The 26,984-nt window shown below is 46.4% G+C and overlaps 1 protein-coding gene across 1 annotated transcript in view; it reads left to right on the top strand.

The window, feature by feature from the left end:
- Position 1: 1 nt before the first annotated feature.
- Dnajc17 (DnaJ heat shock protein family (Hsp40) member C17) overlaps positions 2 to 26,984 on the top strand; it is a 36,035-nt gene continuing 9,052 nt past the window's right edge. The window contains exons 1-6 of the mRNA XM_021156283.3: positions 2 to 131; positions 22,414 to 22,483; positions 22,656 to 22,714; positions 22,941 to 23,028; positions 24,518 to 24,603; positions 24,825 to 24,921. Coding sequence (XP_021011942.1) covers positions 54 to 131; positions 22,414 to 22,483; positions 22,656 to 22,714; positions 22,941 to 23,028; positions 24,518 to 24,603; positions 24,825 to 24,921 — 478 coding nt within the window. The 5' untranslated portion in view covers positions 2 to 53. The remainder of the gene's footprint in view (positions 132 to 22,413; positions 22,484 to 22,655; positions 22,715 to 22,940; positions 23,029 to 24,517; positions 24,604 to 24,824; positions 24,922 to 26,984) is intronic.

Here is a 26,984-nt window from a genome sequence, read left to right on the forward strand (position 1 = left end):
ACACGCTCAGACTCCTGGGAGTTGTAGTATCAATTCAAGTTTGAACTAGAACCATGGCGGTGACCAAAGAGCTCTTACAAATGGATCTGTACGCGCTGCTAGGCATTGAGGAGAAGGCGGCAGACAAAGAGGTGAGAACTTGATAGGCAAAGCAGTTCTTCGGCCCTCGCGCCTGGCGCGCGCTTTCTATGCTCCGCCCAATCCTGGACCCGGAGCGAGGGACGGCCAATGACTAAAAAGGGGACCTCCGGGCACTTCCTGAAAGGCTTGAGGACCGGGTTAGGGAGGGAGTCATTGAGGACTCTGAACTGTGTGGCCGTGCTGTTCCTTCTGCCGCACTGTTGGAGGCCGGTTGAACCTGAGAGCCAGGCCTGCTTTTTTGCGCCTGCGCAGCATCAGTTTGTACGCTGAACGCTTTATCTGTCTGTCTGGAGGTGTTTGGTTTTAGTCTGTTTTAACTTAAGGGGGATCCTAGGAAGAAAAGTCTCTAGGCTCTAACTCCTCCCTTCAGCCCCTCTTCTTTTTCTGGATTTGACGTTGAGGCCTAGAACCTAGAGGCCTCAGTTTTCTTTTCCTCTTTTTAAGTATCAGATGTTCCAGTGTTGTCAGTGCGTGCTGCTTAGCGGGTTAAATAAGAGGATCAGAAGGTTAAAGCAGGTGGTGTGGGGGTCCACTTATCTCAAGTGCTGGTTAAGGTGCCTGGGGTGAGACAGATCGAGATGTACTTAAGGTTTCTGTTATTTACTCTTAGATTGTGGTGGCAATAGTGACAGTACACGCAAGGGAGTTCATTAGATAAAAAGTAATGCCTACCGGGCTGGGCATAGTGATCCAAGCCTGTAATGCACTTGGGCGCTGGAGGGAGGAGAATCAGTAATTTAAGGTCAACTTCAGTTTCTTGTGGAGTTTAAGGTCAGCTGTCTTAAGGTGTTTAAGGTGAGAGGGGGAGTGGGGGGAAAGAAAGAGATCCTTTTTTTGTTCTTTCTGAGACGGGGTTTCTCTGTATAGTCCTGGCTGTCCTGGAACTCACTTTATAGACCAGGCTGGCCTCGAACTCAGAAATCCGCCTGTCTCTGCCTCCCCAGTACTGGGATTAAAGGCTTGCGCCACCACTGCCCAGCAAGAAAGAGATCTTATCAATGCTCTTTATACTTCTGGACTGCTTGTGCAATGGTTGAGTGTCAGAAAGAGTGCTTTGGGGCAGAAAATCAGGGTGATTGGATTCTTCAGTAAAGTTGTGGTCATCCTGCTCAGAAAGCTTCCTGAAGATTTGGCTGAAGTAAAAAATGGATGTAGAAATAAATACCCATAAAGCACAGGGTTTCTCTTTGCAGCCCTGGCTGTCCTGGAACACACTCTGCAGACCAGGCTGGCCTGGAACTCAGAAATCCACCTGCCTCTGCCTCCCAAGTGCTGGGATTAAAGGCATGCACCACCACTGCCTGGCTCTCTCTCACTCTCTCTCTCTCTCTCTCTCTCTTGAAGAAAATTTGATGTAGCCCTGGCTGTCTTGGAACTTTCTATGTAGATCAGTCTAGTTTTTGAACTCACAGCGATAAATCTGCCTCCCAAATGTTAGGCTGCCTCGTGCCCTGCTTTTGGGATCCAGGCTTTTTACCTGAATGCTTAGGATCCAAATTCAGATCCTCTGCTCACAGGACAAGCACATTACAGACTGGGCCAGCTCTCCAACCCCAAGTCACAATCCTCCACCACCACCACCACCTGCTGCTGCTTCCTCCTTCTCCTCCTCCTCTTCTTCCTCCACCACCTCCTCCTCTTTCTATTAGTGTCTGTGTCTGTGTCGGACAAAAAAACAGCACAGAGACCCTACTTAAAAAATATAAACAACGAGGGGGATGGGGTGGTTGGAGAGATGGCTTTGTAGTTAAAAAGGCTCACAATACTTAGAATACTCTTCCAGAGGATATGAGTTTGGGGCATCTGTAGTCAATAGCCTCTGCAGACAGCTGCACTCATGTGCATACATACACCCACATACACTTAGACATATATTTTAAAAAGAACCCAACTCAGTTCAGTTGGCCCCTCAGTGAAGTTTTGTCTGTTACTCCTCAACCCCTATGCGGGATATGAACTTATAGGACTTTGCTAGGCAGATGTCCTATGGGGCTCCAACCCAGTCTCTTTGCCTGCCGCTTTCTTTCATAGCAGCTGGCTCCCCTCCTTTACCTTTACAGCACTTGACACCAGTCTGCAGTTAGTTCTATTGTTATAGTCCTTTTTTTGTTTTTTGTTTTTGTTGTTATTTTTTTTGTTTTGTTTTTGAGACAGGGTTTCTCTGTATAGCCTTGGCTGTCCTGGAACTCACTCTGTAGACCAGGCTGGCCTCGAACTCAGAAATCCGCTTACCTCTGCCTCCCCAGTGCTGGGATTAAAGGTGTGCGCCACCATGCCCAGCTGGTTAGTTCTATTATTTGCCTAATGCCTCAATACTTTCTGTGCTTCTACCTCTTGAGAAGCAGATCTGGGGCCTGATGAGATGGCTCAGTGGTTAAGAGCCCTGACTGCTCTTCCAAAGGTCCTGAGTTCAATTCTCAGCAACCACATGGTAACTTGCAACCATCTGTAATGGGATCTGATGCCCTCTTCTGGTGTGTCTGAAGACAGCGACAGTATACTCACATACATTAAATAAATAAATCTTAAAAACAAACAAATTATTTTATATTTTAAAATTTTATTTTCGCTTTTTTTTTTTTTTTTTGGTTTTTGGTTTTTCGAGACAGGGTTTCTCTGTGTAGCCCTGGCTGTCCTGGCACTCACTTTGTAGACCAGGCTGGCCTCGAACTCAGAAATCCGCCTGCCTCTGCCTCCCGAGTGCTGGGATTAAAGGCGTGCGCCACCACGCCCGGCTTTTCGCTTTAATTTTATTGTTTTTAATTAGGCACGTGTGACATGAATGCAGGTGCCCTCATTGGCCAGAGGAGTTGGAGTCCCTGGAACTAGAGTTACAGATAGTTTTGAACCACTCTGTGGGTCCTGGGAATTGAATCCAGGTCCTCTACAAGAGCAGCAAGGTTTCTTAACTGTTAAGCCATCTGTCTAGTCCCTATTTTATTATTTTACAGTGTGTGTATGTACGCGTGTAAGTGAGATCTGGAATTACAGTTATGAGTTACCTGATATGGACGCTGGAAACTGAGCTTCCGTCCTCTGGAAGGGCCATTATACCCTCTTACCTACAGTGTCATTTTTTCAGCCCTCTGTGACTATTTGTTTAATGGCTATGCACTCAGAATGGTTTTTACATGTAGAAAGTTGTAGCAAACAAGCAAGCAAAACAAAATAAAAAAACAAAAAGCCACAAAACAACTCAATTTAAAATTTAGGTCAAAGTGTGGTGGGAAAGCTGATTCATTGGTTAAGGGTAAAGGGGACCTGAATTTCATTCTCCTCACCCAAGTTGAGTAGCTGACAATCACATTAACGCTAGCTCCAGGGGTGGAGGTGGGGGATGTGCGGCTGGCTTCCTTGGGTAGAAGCTCTGTGTGCTTACAACATAAGCATGAGGACATAAATAAAACCTAAGTGTGCCAGTGCACACCCGTGATCCTGGTGCTGGGAGGGGCGGAGACAGGAGGTTCCCGGAGCAGTGCTGGCTAGCCAGTCTAGCCAACTCAGTGAGCTCCAGGGCTAGTGAGTCCTTGTCTCAAAAAATAGCTGGGCTGAGTGTGGTAGGGTAAGTCTTTAATCCTAGCACTTAGGAACCTCAGGCAGGTGGATCTCTGTGAGTTCAAGCCCAGTTTATGATCTACATGTCTCAAAAACAAATAAGCTAGGATTAAATACTACTTACTGTTCCAAAGCCAAGATAAATACACGCATACGTATATGAGGATGCGGAGTTGTTGTGCATTGCATGTGGTATGACTGTTGCTTAAAGGTGTGAGAATTCCTCAAGTTGTTAAATATTAAATATACGATTGCCATGTGATAATTGTGGTGTTTTCATGAGATGTCCCCCATAATCACAGGCCTTTGAACACTTGTCCCCAACTGATGGCACCATTTGGGAGGCTTAGGAGGTGTGGCCTCTTGGAGGAAGTATGTCACTGGAGGCAGGATTTGAGAGTTAACATACATTAGTCATCAGCCAGGGATTAAAATACTTTAATCCCAGCACTTGGGAGACAGAGGCAGCTGGACATTTGACCACTGGGAGCTGCTTTCCCTAATGAGCTGTTTCAGTTCATTGTTTTGCATGTTATGTTAATGCTGTTTGCTCTCTGTCGGCCTCTCCCATCAGGGTGTAAAAATCCTGGCAGCAAGCCTTCCTGTTTTTGTTTGCTGCAGTTTCTAGCTTCCAGAACAATGCCTAGCGCTGGACAGATGTTCAGTAAACACTTGGTGAATGATCGAATGAGCATGCAGTGTTGTTTTCAGACAAAGTGAAGTTAGTAGACCAAAAGTTAATGTAGTTACAAGATTATGATTCACACTGACTCACAGAAAGGTTGATTTATATTCCCACCAAGTAGGTATGAGGTCGTCCATCTCCCTACTTGAATCTTGACATTTGACAGCAGCACACCAGGTACCCAGCTAGGGCAGGCACGCCTTGACCCTTCACAGAGTCAAACTTTCCTTTCCTTCCTTCTTACTTTGTTTAGGAGAATGGAACCATTTCCTGTAAACACTTCTTTTGGTGTGGTAGTCAAAGCCAGGGCTTTGTTACATAGCAAGCTTGCAATCTTCCACTGAGCCATCTCATAGCCTGCGAACCGTTTTATTAAGTGCCTACTGGGTGTCAAGCTGTGTCTGGTGCTGATACAGATGTGAATAGAGATTCTCCCCGAGGAGTGGCCACTTGTGTCTTGTTTCTAGCCTCTCTGTTCCTTGCCTCTGGGGCTATTTACTTTGAAATTTGGAGGCTAATGGTGATTTCCCCAGAAGCTCACATTTTCTTTTTAAAGCATGTGTATGTGTCTATTCTTTGTGTGCACATGAATGCAGGTGCTTGCACAGGCCAGACACAGTGAGATTACAGGTGGTTGTGAGCCACCTGACGTGGGAGCTAGGAACTGAATTCAGGCCCTCGTCAAGATCTTACCTGCTGAGCATCTCTAGCCCCAAAGCTTACATTTTCTAATGATGATTAATTAATGATGATTGATGATTTCTACAGGCACATGCCATGCATAAAGTGGGAATTTTTCTAACCAGTCTTCAGTAAGGTCAAGAATTACCGCTTGTTATAGCTGTCATGGTTTGAAGATGGATAGATATCCATGTAGAACAGCCTGCACTGCTGTGAACTGTAAGTGTGTCAATAGTCTTTGAATGTACAGGCAGGTGTGGCTAAGGAGAGGAACTTTGGAGTCAGGACTGCCTGAGGATGGTTTATGATTTAGCCCAGGAGTGGCCGTGAACTTCTCTGAGCTTTGGTTTCCCCATCTGCCCAGTGGAAGTGATGGCTTCCTCCTGGTTGCATTGTTGAGACTGGATCCATACAAAGCACTTAGTATAGTGCTTGTAATCGCAGTGCTTGGCGCGGTGCCAGAGAGGTGCCAGGGAGGTCGCCCTAGCGATTGTATCCTCCTTGCAAGTTCTGTGTTTTGGTTTTTGAAACAGGGTTTCATGTAACCCAGGCTGGTCTGGCATGAATGATCTTCCTGATTCTCCTTCCCAAATACTGAGCACCACCATGCCTAATTCATTGAGCGTTTTAAAGTTAAATATTTATCTGTGAGCTATATCTGTAATCACTGCAACCGAGAGGCACAAGCAGGAAAATTGCCTACAGATTTGGGGCTATCCTGGTTCCTGTCCACAGTTCCAGACCAGCCAGGGCTACATATTAAGATGCTTTCTCAGAAAACCAAAATAAGAGCCGAGAAGATAGTTGAACAGATAAAGGTGCTTGCTGCCAAGCCTGTTGGGCCACTTTGATTCCTAGAACTCTTGTAGCAGGAGTAAGCCAAGTACTGCGGATTGTCCTCCAGTAGATCTCAAGGGAAGCAGAGATCAGTAGAGAAGGGAGACAGGATAAAGTAAAACAAAGTTGAGCTTTACCAGAGTTCAGTATTACATGCAAATCAAATTGATGGAGTTTATCACCATAGACAATATCCCAGGTGGTCATGGTAGAGGTGAGTGCTGAAAAAAAGTCACTTGGGGTTTGTCAGCTTAGACAGTGCTGTAACTCATGAACTCTGAAGTGAAAAGAGGCTCAGTGGAACCATACAGGGGAAATATCTTAGGAATAAAAAGAAAAACATGGCACTGGAGAGATGGCTCGGTGGTTAAGAGCACTGACTTCCAGAGGTCCTAAGTTCGATTCTCAGCAACCACATAATGGCTCACAACCATCTGCAATGGGATCTGATGCCCTCTTCTGGTGTGTCTGAAGACAGTGACAGTGTACTTACATAAAAAAATAAATCTGCTGGGCTACAGAGTGAGTTCCAGGACAGCCAGGGCTACACAGAGAAACCCTGTCTCGAAAAAACCAAACCCAAACCCAAACAAAACAAAACAAATAAATCTGAAGAGGAAGAGGAGGAGGAAGAGGGGGAAAAAAGCAATGAGGGGGAAAAAAGCAAAGGCTTCCCTGAGAATGTATTTTGTTCAAAACTTTAGGGAACAAAAGATTATCAGTTTAGTTGGTTGGAGGCTGGAGAGATGTTCTTGTAGACCTGGGTTTGGTTCGTCACACTGATGGTGTGGTTAAAACCATCTGTAATTCCAGTTCCAGGGGATCACCTACATGTGCAGCAGGTACACACATGGACACAGACATAAATGCAGGCAGAACACCCATAAGTGGGAGCAACAAGCAACCAGAGGGAGCCTCCCTCGTGATGATCTGCTGCTCATTGATCTACAGAGATTGTGAAACATGTCAAGACCGTCCACTGCTGAGTGTCAGGGTCAGACCAGGGCCCGGGTTCATCGTCTCTCTAGTTCTTACATGCCTTTTCTTCTGTTTTCTTTTTGTATGTATGTATGCATGTATGATGTATGTGAGTGAGTGCTCTGTCTACATGTATGCCTGCATTCCAAAAGAGGGCATCAGATCCCATTACAGATGGTTGTGAGCCACCATGTGGTTGATGGGAATTGAACTCAGGACCTCTGGAAGAACTGAGAGTGCTCTTAACCTCTGAGCCATCTCTTTAGCCCTTCCCTTCTGTTTTTAGCAACCTAGCCCTTCATTTGAAGCTTTTCGAAGGGTATATACTGTTGGTCTGTGTTTCTGCCCTGCTGCTGGGCTGCTGGGCTACTGGGCTGCTGGGCTGCTGACATGCCACTTAGGGAAGGTAAAAACACAGTCTAAGATAGGGGTTCTAACCCGTGTTTCCCCGGGTGAGAAACAGTGGTGACTGAGACAGGTGCTGTGGTCCTCTTAACTCCTGCGTACCCAGACAATGCTGGAGACCTTGAGGAGCTGGGAACAGGGGTGGGGGTGTAGGTGGGCCCATGCTGAGCTGGGACAGAGCAGAATGTGGCTTTGCTTTGAGTGAGTGCCAAAATTGCAGAAGGGTTTGAAATGAGGCCTTCTACAGGAGATCTAGGCTTGGCTGTTTAGGATGATGGCTCCAGGCAGTTCTTGATGAAGGAGACAGTCCTTGCTTTATCCAAACTGTTTTATTTATGGTGGATAAGAATGCATACATCTTACTCAGTGTGAACCAGAGATTAAATACCTTTTGGAGGAAGGGATGCCTAAGAAGGGAAGCTCATTGGCTATACACTCTGGACCTATGTATATACCTCATGAAGAACTGTAGGTTTTCATGTACAGTTGTCATAGTCCTCTTAGTGAGCTACTGCGGTCACAAGTTCCAGGGCAGGTAGTCTGGCAGGCAGTCTGATTCCAATGCCTCCTGTTCTCAATTATGAGATTTACTGGGGTTTTTGAATCTGCTTCAACCTTACTCGTTCTGTCTGGTGGCATAGTTCCACTTGCCCCTCAACGTACCTTGTTTGATCTTGACAGTTATTACTAGATAAAACAAAGTTCTTAAAAAATATAGTTTGATTAGTTATTTAGTTATTTTGGTGACAGTGTCTCATGTAGCCCAGGCTGCCCTCTACTTGTTTTATGTCTGAGATAGGCTCTGAAACCCTGATCTCCCAGTTTCATACTCCTAAGTGCCAGGGTCACTGGTGTGTGCTTCCATGGTCACCAACCAACCAACCAACTGTATTTGTTAGGAGTTTATTTTAAGATTTATTTTTATTTTGTCTGTATGTATATCTTGCCATAAATATATATATACACACACACATACACACACACACATATGTATGTATATGTGTGTACATGTGTGTGTGTGTGCAGGCGCTCGCACATGCCCCCGAGTGTGTACGCACGCATTACATGCATACCTAGTGTTTGTAAAGATTAGAAGAGAACACTGGATTCCTTGAAACTGGAGTTGTGAGCCTCCATGTAGAAGCTGGGAACAGAACTCCAGCCATCTGCAAAGGAAGCCAGTGCTCTAAATGGCTAAGCTATTTCTCTATAAGCTTACTGAGCAATTTATTTAAGCCACAAAATCTTTATACTGTAGAATGAGGTACATCAACATTATTTTTTTTATATATTTTTTATTAGGTATTTTCCTCATTTACATTTCCAATGCTATCCAAAAAGTCCCCAATACACCCCCCCCACTCCCCTACCCACCCACTCCCACTTTTTGGCCCTGGCGTTCCCCTGTACTGGGGCATATAAAGTTTGCAAGTCCAATGGGCCTCTCTTTCCAGTGATGGCTGACTAGGCCATCTTTTGATACATATGCAGCTAGAGTCAAGAACTCTGGGGTACTGGTTAGTTCATAATGTTGTTCCACCTATAGGGTTGCAGATCCCTTTAGCTCCTTGGGTACTTTCTCTAGCTCCTCCATTGGGGGCCCTGTGATCCATCCAATAGCTGACTGTGAGCATCCACTTCTGTGTTTGCTAGGCCCCTCAACATTATTTTTTTTATTGTTTTTTTGGCCTTTGATTTTTTTGTTTTTCAAGACACATCTCACTATGTAGCTCTAGAACTTGCAATGTAGACCAGGCTAACCCAGAACTCAGAGAGATCCTCCTGCCTCTGCCTCCCTTGTGCTGGGATTAAAGGCATGTATTACTATGCCCAGCTCAACATTGTTTCTTTAAAATATTTTAAAAATCATCAGGGGTTGAAAAGATGACCCAGCCATTCAGAGCACTGGCTGTTTTTCCAGAGGTCCTGAGTTCAATTCCTAGCACCCACATGGCAGCTTACACTTGTTTATGGTGGGATCTAATACCCTTTTCTGATGTATAGACATACATGCAGAACAAGTGTATACATAAAATACACACACACATATACATGTGTGTGTGTGTGTGTGTGTGTATTTGGTTTGGTTTTTTGAGATAGGGTTTCTCTGTGTAGCCCTGTCTGGCTTTGAACTCAGATCTACTGCCTCTGACTCACTGCCTCTCTGCCTCTCTGCCTTTCTGCCTCTGCCTCCTGAGTGCTGGGATTAAATGCATGTACCATCACCACCTGGCTAAATAAATACGTCTTTAAAAAACAAATAGAACCCTTCCGTTTTGAGGCCAGACACCAAAGAGCTGAAAGAGGGAGGTAAGATGAAGGTATGGCAGGGGCGCTATGTCAAAGCAAGGAACAGGGCTTTGCCTAGTGTTTGTTGAAGATTCGACAGGAGCTGAATCTGAGAAATTGGTGGGTTTGACCTAAATTGGATTCTTTGGGGGTCATTTATGGATTTGGGGTGTTGTCTGCATGTCTCCAGAGAGAACTTCTCTAGGCTAGGCACTGAGAACACGTCACTGGAAGACACTGGTTCTTTTCATCAAGATCCAAGCATGGTGGGTGGTGTTAGTATGCGGCTCTCAAGTCCTGTGGGTCTCTGTTTAACTCAACTTTGGCAGAAGCTCTGGAGTTTTGAAGTTACTTAGCAGCCTACTCAGGAAAAAGCGTGATCTATTGTGTTTGGAAGCTGCTTATTAGCATTCTCAGTAATGCCTCACATTTATATGATACCAGAGAGCTTTCCCATGTCTAGTTCATTTGATGTGATCTTCAAAACAAGGCTGGGAGGCAGGCAAGGACTATTAACTCTAATTTATAGATGAGAAAACCAAATCTTAAAGAGGTTAATTGATTTGCCTGGCATAAGGCAACAAATAAATGCAGAGCCCTTGCCCACACCCCAGGAGCAATTAGGGCAGCCAGAAGTGGTCTGTGCTCCCCTACAAGACCCTCCCCCAATCTCTGTACGAGAGACAGAGACTTGCCTCCTTTTGAGTAAAGCCATCTGACTTGGGTGAGCCCAACAGGTGAGAACTGAGCTGGCTTGGTAAATGCTAGACAACACAGTTTCCATTTCAGCTAAGGCAGCTTTCCAAATAGTTTCCACTTGTACAGCCCTTTCCGTACTTGTGAGTAGTAGTAGTAGTAGTAGTAGTAGTAGTAGTAGTAGAGAGAGAGAGGAGAGAGAGAGAGAGAGTGAGTGTGTGTGTGAAGGAAATTTGTCATGTTTATGAAGGGGGTATGTTGAACTCGCTGTGGGATGGCCCAATCTCAGAAAGAGGAGTTCTGCCCCCAAGAGAGGCAGTGATGAGTCTCTGGGGGTCCAGATCTCTAGGGGTTGAGGGTGACAGCAGATCCTCAATGAGGAGAGTGGAAGCAGCCAGACCCAGGATATCTTGTGGATCTAGGGATTGGAAATCAAAGACAAGAAGGTAAACAGGGTTTGGGACCTGAGCCTGAGCCTAAGCCTGAGGTGCTTAGGAAAGGGAGGAAGAAAGAGAGGCCAGAGGGAAGGTAGATCTGAGGGTGAGAAGGAGGGCTCATTCCAGGGGGCTAACTGGAAGCTGAGGACCAGGAAGACATGTTGGGAGAACTAAAGGAAGGGAGAACTTAAAAGAGTGAAGTGGGAAGACCAAAGATGGACTGAGCACACATACAACCCCCGCTGTCCCCTATCCCTCATCCTGAGTCCATAGAGGCCAGGCTGAACGCGTGCTTTAGTTGTTCCTGGAGGAGTAGATTCCTGTCCTGAGATCGCACCATGGGCCACAACCAGGAGAGAGACCTTGGTGTGGACTCCAGGCATCCCCCAAATCACCTTTGGGGACACTGAGCTGAGGAGGGTAGTGTGGGATGGCTCCTTCCCTGTTTGTGTCCAGTGGGAGTGTCCCCCAGTCTCTGGGTGCCCAGACAGTTGAGGGTTTCAGTATTGTGTCTGTGTGGATGAAAGGAATAATACTGACCAGTCTTCAGGAGGAGGGGACTGTTGCTCATTGGTTTCCTTTGTTGTTCTTTTGCTGTTTGCTTTTTAGACCAGATCTCATCCAGCCCATGGTGGCCTCTGTATGAGCCAAGGCTAGCCTTGAACCTTGGGTCCTCTTGTTTCAACATGCTAAATATTGGTATCACAAGGGTGTGCCAGTATGCCCAGTTTGTTTGTTTTATTTTTATATATTTATTTTATTTTGCCAAGGATGGTGGCACATACCTTTAATCCTAGCACTCCAGAGGCAGAGGCAAGTGGAGCTCTGTGCATTTGAGGACAGCCTGTCTACACCATGAGTTCCAAGCCAGCTAGACCACAGAGTGAGACCCCATCTCAAACAAACAAACGAACGAACGAAACCAAACATGCTTGCATGTTTTTCTGTGTACCATGTGCATGCCTGGTGCCCACAGAGACCAGAACAGGCAGTCATTTCCCCTGGAGCCGGAGTTAGAGACTTTTAGGCTGACATGTGGGTGCTGGAATTCAAACCCAGGTCCTCAGAAGATCAGTTAGTGCTTTTAACTGCTGAACCATCTCTCCTTGCTCGTTTTATTTTTTGAGACAGAGTCTCATATTGCTCAGGTTGGCCTTGAACTCTTACAGAGGGGATTCTTGGATCTGTGTGCCCAGAGCCCTGTGTTGCCTTTCTTTCTGCCTGACGTCAGACAGTCACATAACTCCTAGTGTTCCTGCTAGCAAGGGAATGAGATGTCTGCCTCTAAGTTTGGGGAGAGATGAGTGTCCAGGCTGTGGTCACACTGTTCAGAACTGGGGCTGCTAATGGCGTTTGAGCTGATTCACCTAGATGGTTTGTTCATTCTGTCCTTGTAGCCACTGCCTCCCTGGGTGTCCTTGTCTGAGTGCTACCAACTGGCCTGGCTCTTGAGAACTGGGTCTAATTATTTGTATCTCTTACCTGGCTCCAAGTTTTACTGCAAGAAAGGACAGCCGCCTTTAAAAAAATAATGATCTGTTCTTTGCTGGGCACCTTTCTTTTAAGTTAATGATGGCTATTTCTATTTATTGGATCCCTCAGCCCTTGCTTTTCTGGGTGAGTCAGGAGATCCTTAACCTCAAAAGGTGAAACTGGAGACAGAAAGATTGTCAGAGGCCCTGTTGGGTGCCTGGGGCAAATCCCCTGAGTAGCAGGAGCTCAGACTGTGGCCACCTCCACTGGTCTGGGCTGCGGTGATTTGTGGAACCAGTTAAGGAGCTCCTGGAGGGGCTGAGTGCAGTTGCTGTCCTATTCCTTCTACCCCACCCCCACCCCTGTGCTGTGGGCTGTGGGGAGATAACATCTGGTTCCCACTGAGCTTGTCCTGGTAGTCTGTCTCAGTAAGTTGTCTTCTAGACTTTTGTTTTTGAAATAGAGTCTCACTGTGTATCCCGGGCTATCCTGGAACTCACTTTGTTAGACCAGGCTAGCCTTACACTCCCAGAAATCCACCATCTCTGCCTCTTTTTTTTTTTTTTTTTTTTTTAAGATTTGCTTATTATTATACATAAGTACACTGTAGCTGTCTTCAGACTCGCCAGCAGAGGGAGTCAGATCTCATTACGGGTGGTTGTGAGCCACCATGTAGTTGCTGGGGTTTGAACTCAAGACCTTTAGGAAGAGCTGTCAGTGCTCTTACCCACTGAGCCATCTTGCTAGCCCCTGTCTCTGCCTCTTGAGTGCTGGGATTAAAGCATGTCCTGGCTTAGACCTGGTTTTTGTGAGGGAAGGTGTAAATAGGTAGAATGGGCAGTTATGAAAGGGTGAGGGCTGGGGGGGAGGAGCCCGGAGAGCACACACTTCCTTCCACCCTTCTGTGGGCTGCAACTAGTTGACTTGGTTGAGGCTTTCTAACCGTTTTGATTGAAAGCAAATGAATGTTTGCCCCTTTCATGCAACAGGTATTTGTGTATGCCTAGGAGATGCTTTTTGTTCCACTGTTCTGGGTCCTGCTGACATCCTTTCTCAAAATCCAAATTGAACAACTACTACCACTACCAAAAGAAAAACTTAGTACAGGTCCCTTCCTGTGGGGCTAGAGAGATGACTCAGTAGTTAAGAGCACTTTCTGCTCTTCAAGGGGGCCCCAGTTCCCTAACAGAGGGCCTAAGTGACTTGGTTCAGGGGCAGGAGAGAGGGCTCAGCAGTTAAGAGCACTGACTGTTCTTCCATAGGTCCTGAGTTCAATTCCCAGCAACCACATGGTGGCTCACAACCATCTGTAATGGGATCCGATGTCACATTCTGGTGTGTCTGAAGAGAGCAGCACTGTACTCACATACATTCAATAAATAAATAAATCTTGGGGTGGAGGCTTGGTTCCCAGCACCTACAACTGCCTCACTCCTGCTCCAGAGGATCTGATGCCTTTTAGTCTCTACAGGTGCCTACACACACACACACACACACACACACACACACACACACACCAATAAATAAGTGAATGATTCAGAAGGAGGAAGCAGGAGCTTAGAAATTCAAGGTCGGCTGGAGAGATGGCTCAGCTGTTAAGAGCACTGACTGCTCTTCCAGAAGGTCTTGAGTTCAAATCCCAGCAACCACATGGTGGCTCACAACCATCTGTAATGAGATCTGATGCTCTCTTCTGGTTCATCTGAAGACAGCTACATATAATAAATAAATACATATAATAAATAAATAAGCCTTTAAAAAAAAGAAATTCAAGGTCATTATTTAGCTATGTAGTTGAATTTGATGAGATTCATTAGACCATGTCAAAAAACAACCCAAAACTTTCTGTAGATTAAAGTTCCCTGGGCATGGTGGTGCATTCCTTTAATCCCAGCACTTGGGAGGTGGAGGCAAGTGGGTCTCTGTGTGTTATAATCTAGCCTGGTCCTCATCGCAGGTTCCTGTCCAGGCAGGGCTACATAGTAAGACTGTGTCTCAAGAAGAAAAGTTTCAAGCCCTCTGGAGCTGTTGGCCACCTGAGAGCCTTGTCATTCTGGAGCTGTGCCTTGGAGACAGCTTGATTCTCTGAACCCTGGACTGCAGAGGGGCAGGAGGGTAGAATGCACCTGAGAGGGTGCTCGGAATTGAAGCCAACCAATGAGCTATATATCCTCAGTCCTTTGTTACACTTTTAAAATTTATGAAGCATTTGGGAGACAGCAGATTGCTGAGTCCAAGGCCAGCCTGGTCTACAGAGCGAGTTTCAGGACAGCCAGTATATACAGAAGCCCTGTCTTGAAAAAAAATTTTTTTTCTTTTTTGTTTTTTTCAAGACAGGGTTTCTCTGGATAGCCCTGGCTGTCCTGGAATTCACTCTGTAGACCAGGCTGGCCTCGAACTCAGAAATCAGCCTCCTGAGTGCTGGGATTAAAGGTGTGCAACACCACGCCAGGCTTGAAAAAAAAAAAAAACCAGATTGTGAGCTTGCTTGCTCGTGCCTCGTGCGTGTGTGTGTGTGTGTGTGTGTGTGTGTGTGTGTGTGTGTGTGTTTCAGAGGACAATTTCCGGGAGTTGGTCTTTACACTCCCGCCCCTCTGTAGTCCAGGGTTCAGAGAATCAAGCTGTCTCCAAGGCACAGCTCCAGAATGACAAGGCTCTCAGGTGGCCAACAGCTCCAGAGGGCTTGAAACTTTTCTTCTTGCTTTGTTTTTGTTTTTGAGATACAGTAGGTTCCATGGATCACACTCAGGTTGTCAGAACTGCTCAGTAAGTACTTTAATCTACTGAGCCATCTTGCAGGTCGCTGTTGGACCTTCTAACCTGGAGTCTAGCCCTATTTGTGTGTGTGTGTGTGTGTGTTTCCTGCTGGGGATTGAACCTAGAATCTTTGCATGCCAGACATTGTTTTACTACTAAGCTGTATCTTCAGTCCTTAATAACTTTAATATTTTGAAAGGTTTCACAAAGTTGTCCATTTGGGCTTTGAATTTTGTTTTGTTTTATCTTTTTTTTTTTTTTTTTTTGAGACAGGGTTTCTCTGTATAGCCCTGGCTGTCCTGGAACTCACTTTGTAGACCAGGCTGGCCTCGAACTCAGAAATCCTCCTGCCTCTGCCTCCCGAGTGCTGGGATTAAAGGCGTGTGCCACCACGCCCAGCTTTTATTTTGTCTTTTTAAGAGAGGGTTTCACTATGTAGCTTTGACTGTCTTGGTTTGGAACTCACAGAGATCTGCCTTCTGAGTACTGGGATTAAAGGCCTGAGCCACTACACCCAACTAGGCCTTGCATATTTAATACTTCTGCCTCAGCCTCTGCAGTAGTTGAGAATAAAAGTTACCAGCCCAGCTTGAATAAGCAGCTCTGAGAATTGCGGCCAGATGGCTTTAGGAGGGTTGTTGCCCTGGTGAGAAGTTCTTCAGCTGCCAGTCCTGAGGTCTGGACAGAGCTGGGATCCAGTTTGTAAGAAAGCATCAAGGTCCAGGCCAGCTGGTTCAAAATCACAACTCTCCTTCCAGCCTCAATCACAGGGATGGGCTCTGCCCAGGGCAGGCTGCGCAGCCAAATATAGTAATAACTAGTTAATCCAGATAGACAAACTTGGCCAGCATTCTGCGTGTCGGTTTGTGGCTGCCCTGGCAGATCTCAGGCTGTATGCCCAAGCCCTTACTTTTTTCAGGGAGAGTATTTCAGAGCTCCTGGGGCCAGCCATGGGCTGACCTTTAGGACTAGTTCCAGTGGGATTGAAACCATGCCTGTCCATCCAGACCTTTCAGGTTGGGTTCGCCTGGGTCTATTCCTGGACTTACCTGCATTCTGTCAGGCTCCTAGACTGCTGTAATGGCTTACTGACTCTTGTCAAGGAAGGGGTGAGGAAGAGGTTTGGGAACTTGTTTTGTTTGTTTGGGTCTTCAGCACCATCCCACTGGCTTCTTTGTCTATGTGCGGGGATCTAAGGTGTGTGCTACCACACCCAGCTTTGGGGTTATTATTGAGGAGGCCTCATTTGGCTCCGGCTGGCCTTGAGGTTGCTCAAGGTATAGGGTAAACTTTTGATCCCTTGCTTCAGCCTCTCAGATGCTGGGATCCAGGGACTGCCAGCACACCGCCTTTAGGTTTTGGGACTCGTGTGGAGTGTCTTGCTGTTTCCTTTAACCCTCCAGCAGCCTTAAGGAGTGGGGACTTAGGAGCCTGAGTCCAAGTGAGGTTCATTTGCTTGAAGTCTTGCTGTTAGTATAAGGAAGAGTCTGATTTGAAAATATGTATCATATAGAAGTATTTTTCTTATATTACTTGAACTCATTATAGACAGTAAATATCAACTATATCCCTCCGCCGTGAATAGTTCTACATTTTTATCTGCCAGGGGTAAAAGGTGTGACGAGGCTGGGCGTCATTAGTCTTTCCACAGTATTTGACTGGAGTAGATTCTGTATGTGAGTGGTGCTGGGGATTGCCCGTGCTCGGTAGGTGTTCTACCACTAAGTTATATCTCTAACTAGAATAGGTTTTGTTGAATATAATAATTACAATAGCTGGGCGGTGGTGGCGCACGCCTTTAATCCCAGCACTTGGGAGGCAGAGGCAGGTGGATTTCTGAGTTCGAGGCCAGCCTGGTCTACAAAGTGAGTTCCAGGACAGCCAGGGCTATACAGAGAAACCCTGTCTCGAAAAACAAAACAAAACAAAACTTCTCATTATACCACTTTTCTCATGTGTCTCAGTGGAGGGTAATATATCATCTACCACAACAGGATTGTTTTTGTCCATGTTGATTCTTAATTGTTGAATTTTTTTTTAATGTTTAAAAGTTTTAAATTTTACTTTAGCCTAGCAGTGATGGTGCTTGCCATTAATCCTAGTGCCTAGGAAGCAGAGAGAGGCAGATTTCTGAGTTTGAGGCCAGCCTGATCTACAGAATAAGTTCCAGACAGCCAGGGTTACACAGAGAAATCCCGTCTCAAAAGACCTAACCAAAAAAGCCCACAAAGATAAAAATGAATCTTTTTGTTTTTAAAAAGATGTATTTATTTTTATTTCTGTATGTTCTGCCTGTGTGTATGTCTGTGTACCAGTTGTGTTCCTGGTGCCTGTGGAGACCAGAATATGGTAGCTCTGGACCCAGAGTTAACAGATGTTTGTAAACTGCTGAGAACCGAACGCAGGTCCTCTTCAAGAACAGCAAGTGCCCTTAACCACTGTGCTAGCTCTTCAGTCCCTAAAAATACATCTTTTTTAAAAGCCCATATAAAAAGAAAACAGTAAAACTAATAAAACAAAGAAACAAAAACAAACTGCCCTGGTGGTGCAAGCTTCTTCTCCGCACTTGGGAAGCAGAGGCCGGAGGATCTGGAGTTCAAGGCCAGCCTCTGCTGTGAAGTGAGTTCTAGGCATGTGGTTTATATGCAGCCCTGTTTAGAGAAAAAGAAAGAGGAGAAGGAGGAAGAAGAAAGAAGAGGAGGAGGAGGAGGAAAAAAGACGACGACGACCCTTAGGTCTGAGGGCTCAGTTTTATGATCCAAATTAAATATCTTTTTTTCTCTTAAAAATATTTACTTATTTATATTAAGTGTATATTTGGGTGTATGCATGTGCATCAAATGACTGCAGAGGCCAAAAGACTGTTGGATCTCCTAAAACTGGACTTGGAGTGAGCCACACAGCCTGGGTGCCGGGAACAGAGCCTGGAGCCTTCTCAAGAGCAACAGGTGCTCTGAGCCCCTGAACGATCTCACCCGGCCGGCTAACATCCTTTTCTACTTGTCAGTAGCTGAGAATAGCTTGTAATTTTTGTGTGTGAGGTCGAAATTTTTTCTTGTTATTAATCATATTTTATGTGTTTGTTTTTCTTTTTTGGGACAGAGTCTCACTGTGTAGCCTTGGCTAGCCTGGAACTCCACAGAGACCTGCTTGCCTGCTGAGTGCTGTCACTTAAGGAGTTTGCTTCCATGCCCAGACCTTTTGTTTTATAATTTTTTTCTTCATGGTCTTTCCTCCTTTCCTCCCTCCCTCTCTTGAGATGGGGTCTCATGTAGCCCCAGGTGGCCTCGAACTCACGGTTTGACTGAGGATGACCTTGGACTCTTGATCCTCCCGCCTCCACCTATACAGTTTCTGTTTCTGCAGGGCTCACCGTGTACTCCTAGTCTCATCATAGGTGATGAGACTATCATGATGGTTTGGAATTCACGTAGAGCATGTAAGCCCTGGCCTCCTTGAGTTCTTGGCAGCCCTCTCTGCCTCTCTAGTGCTAGAGTTAGAGGTGTGTGCCACCACACCCACATACCAGCTTCTTTATATATTTTGTGGTGTTTCACCTCACTGGAAAAAAAAAAGCAGATAAAGGGCCTTAAAATATAAAAGGGGTGGGGACATTCTCGGGGAAGGGGGGGAGGATGAGGAACTGTTGGAGGGTGGGTCTGGAGGGGGATAAAGACTGGACTGTAAAAAAAAAAGATTAAAGATAATTTCATAACACACACACACACACACACACACACACGGAAAGCTGGGTGTAGAAACACACACCTTTGACTCCAGTAGTTGGGAGGCAGAGACAGATGGATCTCTGTGAGTTCAAGACCCCTCTGGTTTACATAGTGAGTTCTAGGACAGCTAGAGCTACATAGTGAGAACTTGTCTTGAAAAAAAAGAAATACTGTATATATTTTCATACATATACATGTACATGTGCATATATATGAAAATGGTTAATAAAGCTTGGCTTAAAAATAAAAGAGGTAGAGCTAGGCGTGGTGGTGCATGCCTTTGATTCCAGCACTCGGGAGGTAGAGGCAGGCGGATTTCTGAGTTTGAGGCCAGCCTGGTCTACAAAGTGAGTTCCAGGACAGCCAGGGCTACACAGAGAAACCCTGTCTCGAAAAACCAAAATAAAATAAAATAAAATAAAAGAGGTGGGAAGCAGGTCTAGTGGTGGCTATCTTTGTTTGTTGTTTGGTTGGTTGGTTATTCGAGAGGTGGGCAGATCTCTGACAGCTAAAGGGTAGGCTGATCTACAAATCAAATCAAATTCCAGGCCAGCTAGGTCAACACAGTGAGAACCCGGCTCAAGAGCACCAGATGTAGCTGTGGGCTCAGTGGAGGCGCAAAGACAGATTACCTGGAAGTCAGGATTGCACTTGAGAGACTACCTGGCAAGCCATCTCTTTCCTTATTGTTGTATTGGGTTTTTTGGAAGGGAGGAATGCTTAGTTATGGTCTCATTCTGTGGCCCAGTCTAGTCCAGAGCTTCCAGTTTTCTTGCCCCAGAGTCCTGATGGTTGGGTTACAGATGTGAAGCCTTCATGCCTAGCTCATTTTAATTTTTTAATAAGAGAGCTGGGGTAATGAGCGTGTGGTCTGGGGTATGCGTAGGTAGGCAGTTGGGAAGATGGACCAACAGGGATGAACTTCTGTTCCCTCACTGTTCTAGTTCAATCTGGAAAACCAGACTAGCCCTGGCAGGTATGGATGTGGGGCTGGCTGAGCCCAGCAGGTGGCAGCACAACCTCAGAGATCCGGGGCTCGGGAACTGGAGAGCATTTGAATCTGGTGCCTGCCAGGCGGACTCTCCTGGGAGATGCTGGCCGCCTGTCACTGAAGCTCCTTGTTTAGCTCACTTGAGTGCAGAGGTAGAATTAGTTCCCTCTGAGAGACCAGGAAGCCAGAGTGCTGAGCTGCTCCTTCCTGGAGTTTAAGCAGCAGGTAAGCTGTGCAGAACACAAATGAAATGCTGAGGCCTCAGAGCAGAGTCAGGCCTGTGTCTGTACCACCTTTTCCTGGAAACGTCTGAGCAGGCCATATGTGAAAGAACGTCTGATAGCTGTTGGTTCACTTGTTTTTATGTGTTTTACCTGCACACACGTCTATGCTTATGCCTGTAGTGTCCCTAGAGGCCAAAAGGGGGCACCAGATCCCCTGGAGTTATAAGCAACCACTTGGGTGCTCAGAAGTGAATCCATTTCATTATAAGAGCAGCAACTGCTCCTAACCACTGAACCATTTCTCCAGGCTCTGCTTTTTTTTTTTTTTTTTTTTTTGGTTTTTCGAGACAGGGTTTCTCTTTATAGCTCTGGCTGTCCTGGAGCTCACTTTGTAGACCAGGCTGGCCTCGAACCCAGAAATCCGCCTGCCTCTGCCTCCCGAGTGCTGGGATTAAAGGCGTGCGCCACCACGCCCGGCTCAGGCTCTGCTTTTTAATTTTTGCAAATAAAGAAATGCTAGAGCCGGGCGTGGTGGCACACACCTTTAATCCCAGCACTTGGGAGGCAGAGGCAGGTGAATTTCTGAGTTCAAGGCCAGCCTGGTCTACAGAGTGAGTTCCAGGACAGCCAGGGCTACACAGAGAAACCCTGTCTCAAAAAACCAAAAAACAAAAACCAAAAAAAAAAAAAAAAAAAAAAAAGAAATGCTAGAGTTTGGCCTGATAGTAGATGGGTGTAATTGCAGCACTTGGGAGGCCAGGATAGGAACAGGGTACATTTAAGGTCAGCCTGGACTACACAGTAAATTCAGTTGGCTTGGTTCTACATCACACCAAGACACTATTGGGAGTCCCCTTCCTCTTTTGTGCATGCATATGATCCCCCCTCTGTCCATCCATCTAGAAATAGTTTTGGGTTTTTTTGTTTTGTGTTTGTTTTTTGAGACAGGGTCTGTGGCACTCACCTTGTACCTCAGTATTGTCTCAGACATGAGCAGCCTGCCAGCCTGCCAGCTAGGGTCACAGGCCTTCGCTCCTCACCACTTTCTCAGAGTTCTTCTGATGCTCTGAGGACAAAGTGCTGATGAGTCCATAATGCTTTGACTTAATTGCTTTTACATTTTAAACCCAAGCTGGGTGGTGGTCGTGCACACCTTTGATTCCAGCTCTCAGGAGGCAGAGACAAGCAGGTTTCTGAGTTTAAGGCTAGCCTGGTCTACAGAGTGAATTCCAGGACAGCCAGGGCTACTCAGAGAAACTCTGTCTTGAACAAAAAACAAAAATGAGGAAGAACAACCCTAGAGTGGTTATTGTATACATAAGTGTTGAGTACTGATTTTTCTCTCTTAATTTTTTAAGCTGATGTAGTGGTGCTCGCCTTTAATCCCAGGGCTCGGAAAGCAGAGGATCTATGTGGGTTCCAGGACAGCCTGGTCTACATAGTGAGTTCCAGGACAGCCAGGGCTGTGTAGAGAGAACTTGTCCCCAAAAAATAAAAATGAACTTAAGATTATACTTCTTTATTGTGTGTAGTGTGTAAGAGTACATATGTGTATTGCCATGGTGTGCCTGTGGTGGTTGGAGGGTAACCTGATTATACTTCTTTATTGTGTGTAGTGTGTAAGAGTACATACGTGTATTGCCATGGTGTGCTTGTGGTGGTTGGAGGGTAACCTGTAGCTATTGGTTCTTTCCTTCCACTTGGGGGTTACAGGGATTGAACTCTGACTTGACAGAGAGCTCCCTCACCCACTGAGTCATCTCTCCTGGCCCTTGCTCCCAGCCCCTGTAGTGGTTATTTTGTTTGTTTTGATTTGATCTGATTTGGAGATAGGGTCTAATGTAGCCCAGGCTGGCTTGCAACTTGTTCTATATAGCCCGGGACAACCTGGAACTCTTGATCCCCTGCTTCTGCCTCCTTAGAGCTGGGCTTACAGGCATGGACTCCCATAATACCAGGCCACTGTCGTGGTTTTAATGGGTCCCCCGGAGGTAGAGGATTTGCTAGTTCCACTAACTGTTGTTGCATTGAGCATCTTTATATATTTAGTCATTCCTCTCGAGTTCAAATTCCTAGGCTGAGTCAAAGGGAAAGTGTGTTTTAAAATGTAATGGATAAGGTCACCAGGGTGGGTCAGAGAGTAAAGGCACCTCACCAGGGCATCTGAGTGCCACATTGGGAACCCACGTGGTGGAAAAGAACCGACTCCACCTGCTGCCCTCTGACTTCACATGGACACCATAGCATGGCAGCACACCCAAGAGCACAAGGTAAATAAAGTAATTAAGTGTGATAGCTTCCATGCCCACCAAGAGTGAGACCGGGATCAAGTGAGGAGACTGCTAGATGTCAGTGGCAGCTCCCTCCAGTGGCAGCTCCCTCCATGGCCTGCGCCTTCTTATCACAGGTGCCATGATGGCTGTGCCGGGGGAGCCACAGCCTCTTAGGTGGCATGAGATTGATGTGGTGACATCACTTAGGCTTTCCCATTATCCCTCCGGGAGGGTGACTGATTATGTTTTCTTGACTCTTCTAGGTGAAGAAGGCGTACCGGCAAAAAGCACTGTCCTGCCACCCAGACAAAAATCCAGATAACCCCAGAGCAGGTATGCCTCTCAGACTTGAACAGTGAAGGGCTTGGCTTCACATGGTGGGGTATACAGCTTGTATATGTACTTACCATTCATTGTTGGCCTGCTGTGTGTCAATATTGTCTTCACTGAGGAAGAGCAATGTCATTACATCTCGCTTCACTTCTTATTTTGTCCTTGTGTGTAGCTGAACTCTTCCACCAGCTGTCCCAGGCCTTGGAAGTGCTGACGGATGCTGCAGCCAGGGTAAGTACCACCATCTTTAGCTGAACTGTCCTCGGTGACTGCTGCTGCCTAGAATGGAGCTAATTTTATGCATCTTAGAAGCTAAGCAGGGGCAGGCTTCACTGGCTGTAGGCTATGAGAGGTCCTGATAACTCGGGGTTGAGGAAGGGCCAGGAAGATGCCTGGAGCTCTGCCCTTTTTCTTTGGCTGACTCTGCTCTTTTGTTTTTTGTTTTGTTTTTATTCAGGCTGCGTATGACAAGGTTAGGAAAGCCAAGAAGCAGGCAGCAGAGAGGACCCAGAGACTTGACGAGAACAGGAAGAAAGTGAAACTTGGTAGGTGACCTTGCCAGGCTGGCTGGCCCCTGGCTTCTCTTAGCCCTTGTTGTTAGTCTCCCTCTTCTTGCTTTTTAGAGCCTTTCCCAGATCCTGGCAAAACAGTTTGGAGAGGCTGGGTCCTAAAGGCTCTCCCAAAACAATGCAGGTTACCAGGTTTACTAGTAAAGTTAAAGCACTGAGGGCTGGAGATGTGGCTCAGTGGTTAAAAGCACTTGTTGCTCAGGCCCAGGTACAACCCCTAGCCCACATGACAGCTCACAACCGTCTGTAACTCCAGTTCCAGGGATCTGGTACTGTCTTCTGACTTCTTCAGGTACCAGGCATGCAGATAGTGCATGCAACAAAACACCCATGCACATGAAAGTAGCAATAAATACATCTTTAAAGGCCAGAAGCTTGCCAGAGTAGGGTCCTACGCTGAGCTTGAGTGAGGCCATTGTTCTGACCTCCAGTGGAGGCTGCCTCTCTTCCCCTCAGTCTAGCTCCTGCCTACTAACCCTGTACTCTGGGACAGTTCCCCAGAGCTCCAAGGGAGCAAAGTCTAGTTGAACTTATAAAGACACATTTTACATGTGTTTATTTAGTATGTGAATGTGCAGGTACATGCTGCAGAGCATTCTTAAAGGTCGGAAGACAGCTTGCAAGAACCAGTTCTCTGCTTCCACCTTGTGGGCTCAGGAGTCCAACTCAGGTCATCATGCTTGGCAGCTGGCACACGTGCCTGTCAAGTCACCTCACCAGCCCCAGTTCCATCGTTTTTAAAGGAATTTATCAAACAAACAAATGGGCTAGGATGTAGCTTTGTGATAGAATACTTGCTTAGCATGGACAAGGTCAAAACTGGGATGGGAGGCAAAGGGAGGGAAGTTCCAGGTAAATCAGGTAGGCAGAGGGAGAGTGAGTCCTAGGCCCGAGAGAAGGGTTTGTTACAACAGTTGGCCTAGCACAGGGCTTGGGATGTGGAGTACACCAGCAGCAGTCTGCCTGTCTGAGGAGAGGCCACTGGAACTTGGGCCACAGTGAAGCTTGGCAGAGGGGAGTGAGAAAGGGACACAGTGACAACCTGAGTCCAGTGATGGGAGATGAACCAAAGCTGAGGCACAACCCATGTCAGGCTGCGGTGCCAAACCACAGGAACAGAACAAGCAGTTCCACCCACAGGCATTTTTGACACAAGGCCATGGGCCACTGACGCAGCCCCTACCCATACACTCTGTTCACTTCATGGACAGAACCTGCTTGGTCAGTGTGAGCTGTTGTAACTCTTCTAGACCCATGGCTGCTTGGCTGGAGCCCACATCTCTTCTGTGTGTGTCCCTTTGATGTGAAAAGTAACTGGGGATGTTTGGGCACAGCAAGAGAAGAGTGGGTTGCTGTATGGTGCCCGTCCTGTTTGAGGTGTTGGGAAAACAGCCAGAGCTGGGGTGGGCTGAGGCCATAATGGACATGCAGACTAGAAACTGGACCACTCAACCCTTGTGCCTAGATCTGGAGGCCAGGGAGCGGCAGGCCCAGGCCCATGGGAGTGAGGAAGAGGAGGAGAGCAGGAGCACCACCACACTAGAGCAGGAGGTGAGCACGCAGATCTGCCACTGGCCTGAGGGGGAGTGGCTTGGGAGGTGTGTGGGGAGAGCTTGCCCATCGCCTCCTCTGTGGGAGCTGGGTGATCTGTCCCACTTGCAGGTTGCTGAGCCGTAGCTTGCAGGTGAAACCTCTCAGGGACCTTTACAAGGTGAGCCAACCTGGAAGTGGATCTGCACAGAGTTGTCACCCCTCCGCCTCCTGCTCTGCAGATTGCTCGACTTCGAGAAGAGGGTTCCCGTCAGTTGGAAGAGCAGCAGAGACTGATCCAGGAGCAGATCCGCCAGGACCGAGAACAGAGACTGAGAGGTGAGAGTGCACACTCCCCGTGAGTGCACGCTCCCTGTGAGTGCACGCTCCCTGTCTCCTTCAGGGCGAGGCTCCTCATGGTATTGAGCAGCCATATTGGCTGCTTCATGGAGTGGCTGTGGGCATTTCACCTCCTAGAACCCTGTGAATACCCCCTCGGTGTTCCACACACCCTACGGTGGCACACCAGTTTGTAGGAGCCTTTGTGCTCTTCACAGGTTTTGGTCCCAGAGCAGATCTGGAGAGGAAGTGTTGATGCAATTTGTTTTACTGTTTTATTGGGTTCTTATATCTGCCAACCTTCCCACCCTTATTTTTCTCTAATCCCTTCCACCCACTCCCCCAACACTAGGTAGGAGAGAGAGAAGGTTAGGGGGAAAGGGGCATAGTCCTCTATAGGCTACTTCCTGCTGATTATGAACACTGGGTTCCTTGGCGCAAGTCTCATCTTCCTCATCATAGTCAGGATATCTCCAACTTATTGTCAAACTGCAACACCAACCAGGACAGCAGGGGAGCAGCAGCCTCCACCTCAGGCCCTCTCGGGCCTCTCCCATTTATACCCTCTCCAGAGTCCCCAGACTTAAACTATCTGCAGCTGGCCAACATCATGTTTCTGCCAGTACAGAGGCAAGTCATAACCACCTGCTGTGAAGCAGCCTCTTGCCCCACGCCTGGCATTAAAGGAAAAGCATATTCACATGCCATAACTGGGATTTTAAAGAAACCAAAAATCTCACCACGGTTCTCCTTTTAGTCCAAAAAATGACTTTTTCTCTAATACCAATAAACTATATACAATAAGAACGGTTATAAGAGCTATCAAGTAAGAATTGTATTTACAATGTTCAGTCCATATTTATTTGGCAACCTTGGTAAAAGTACTCTCCTATCCTGCTGAGTCCAAAGTTTTATACTTAAATTTCTTATAACTTGGCATTTACCACCTTTAAAATATCTTTTTAGACCCTAAGATTAGATCCTAAACAACTTAAGTTTTTATGTCTTTAATCTTTAATAAGGAAAACTGTAAGACTATAGCTATCCAGTCTTCACCCCCATGAGAACCCCGAGAAGGATAAGCGTCACCCGAGTAAGCAGGAAGTGCAGCGCAAGCCGCTTTCAAAACTGCAGACACGACAGAGACGGCCGGCCGGCCGCCTGCACGGTCACCAAGCTTCCTCGGTAACACTGGGGCATCCAGCCTTCAGCCTGCAGGCACAGAATATCTGACAGACTTTTCTGCAAAGCAGGAATTTTGAAGGACTAGCCTAGCTTGTCTCTGCAAAGTTAGGCAGTCAACTGTCCGGTGTCCTGCTTGTCCACAATTTGGACAGCAGCATGCTGTCATCAGTTGAGGTAAGGGCAGGTTTTTGTCCAGTGGCCATCTTTGCCACAAATGAGGCAAACTCTAGGTGGAGAGTCTTTCTTTGATGGCCATTATCTTCTTTGAAGTAGATTGGGGGTGCTGCCAGGAGCAGCTATGTCTGTCAGAAAAATCTTTTATTATTAAAACATCTTAAATGCCATATTCAGGCTGGAGAGATGGCTCGGCGGTTAAGAGCACTGACTGCCCTTCCAGAGGTCCTTCAATTCCCAGCAACCACATGGTGGCTCACAGCCATTTGTAATGGGATCTGATGCCCTCTTCTGGTGTGTCTGAAGACAGCTATAGTACTCAAATACATAAAATAAATAAATCTTAAAAAAAATTTAAGTGCCATATTCTTTAGATCTCTGAAGTATTTCAAGACCATCTATCTATAGTATATCTGAACAGACAAACATTGCTTGTTTTTAGCTGTTTATTATCCCTTTAACTTTGAAAACATAAGAGACCAAGTAAAGCTTATTTCCATAATTAAATAAACTCGTACCTAACAAGACTACAAGTAAGATTATTTATAGGTGACTACTAACTTGCAATTCTAATTACCCTAAACAGTTTACAATAGTAGCTTTCATAAAGCTAAAACTTTACATTATGTTTTTAAATGAGTTACATATGTAGAAAACATTAAGCAAAAGTTGAACAAAATAACCATAAATTTCTTTCCGTATAT

The sequence above is a fragment of the Mus caroli genome, unplaced genomic scaffold, assembly GCF_978045245.1.
Source record: "Mus caroli unplaced genomic scaffold, Mus_caroli_1 scaffold_2, whole genome shotgun sequence".
NCBI classification, from domain to species: Eukaryota; Metazoa; Chordata; class Mammalia; order Rodentia; family Muridae; genus Mus; species Mus caroli.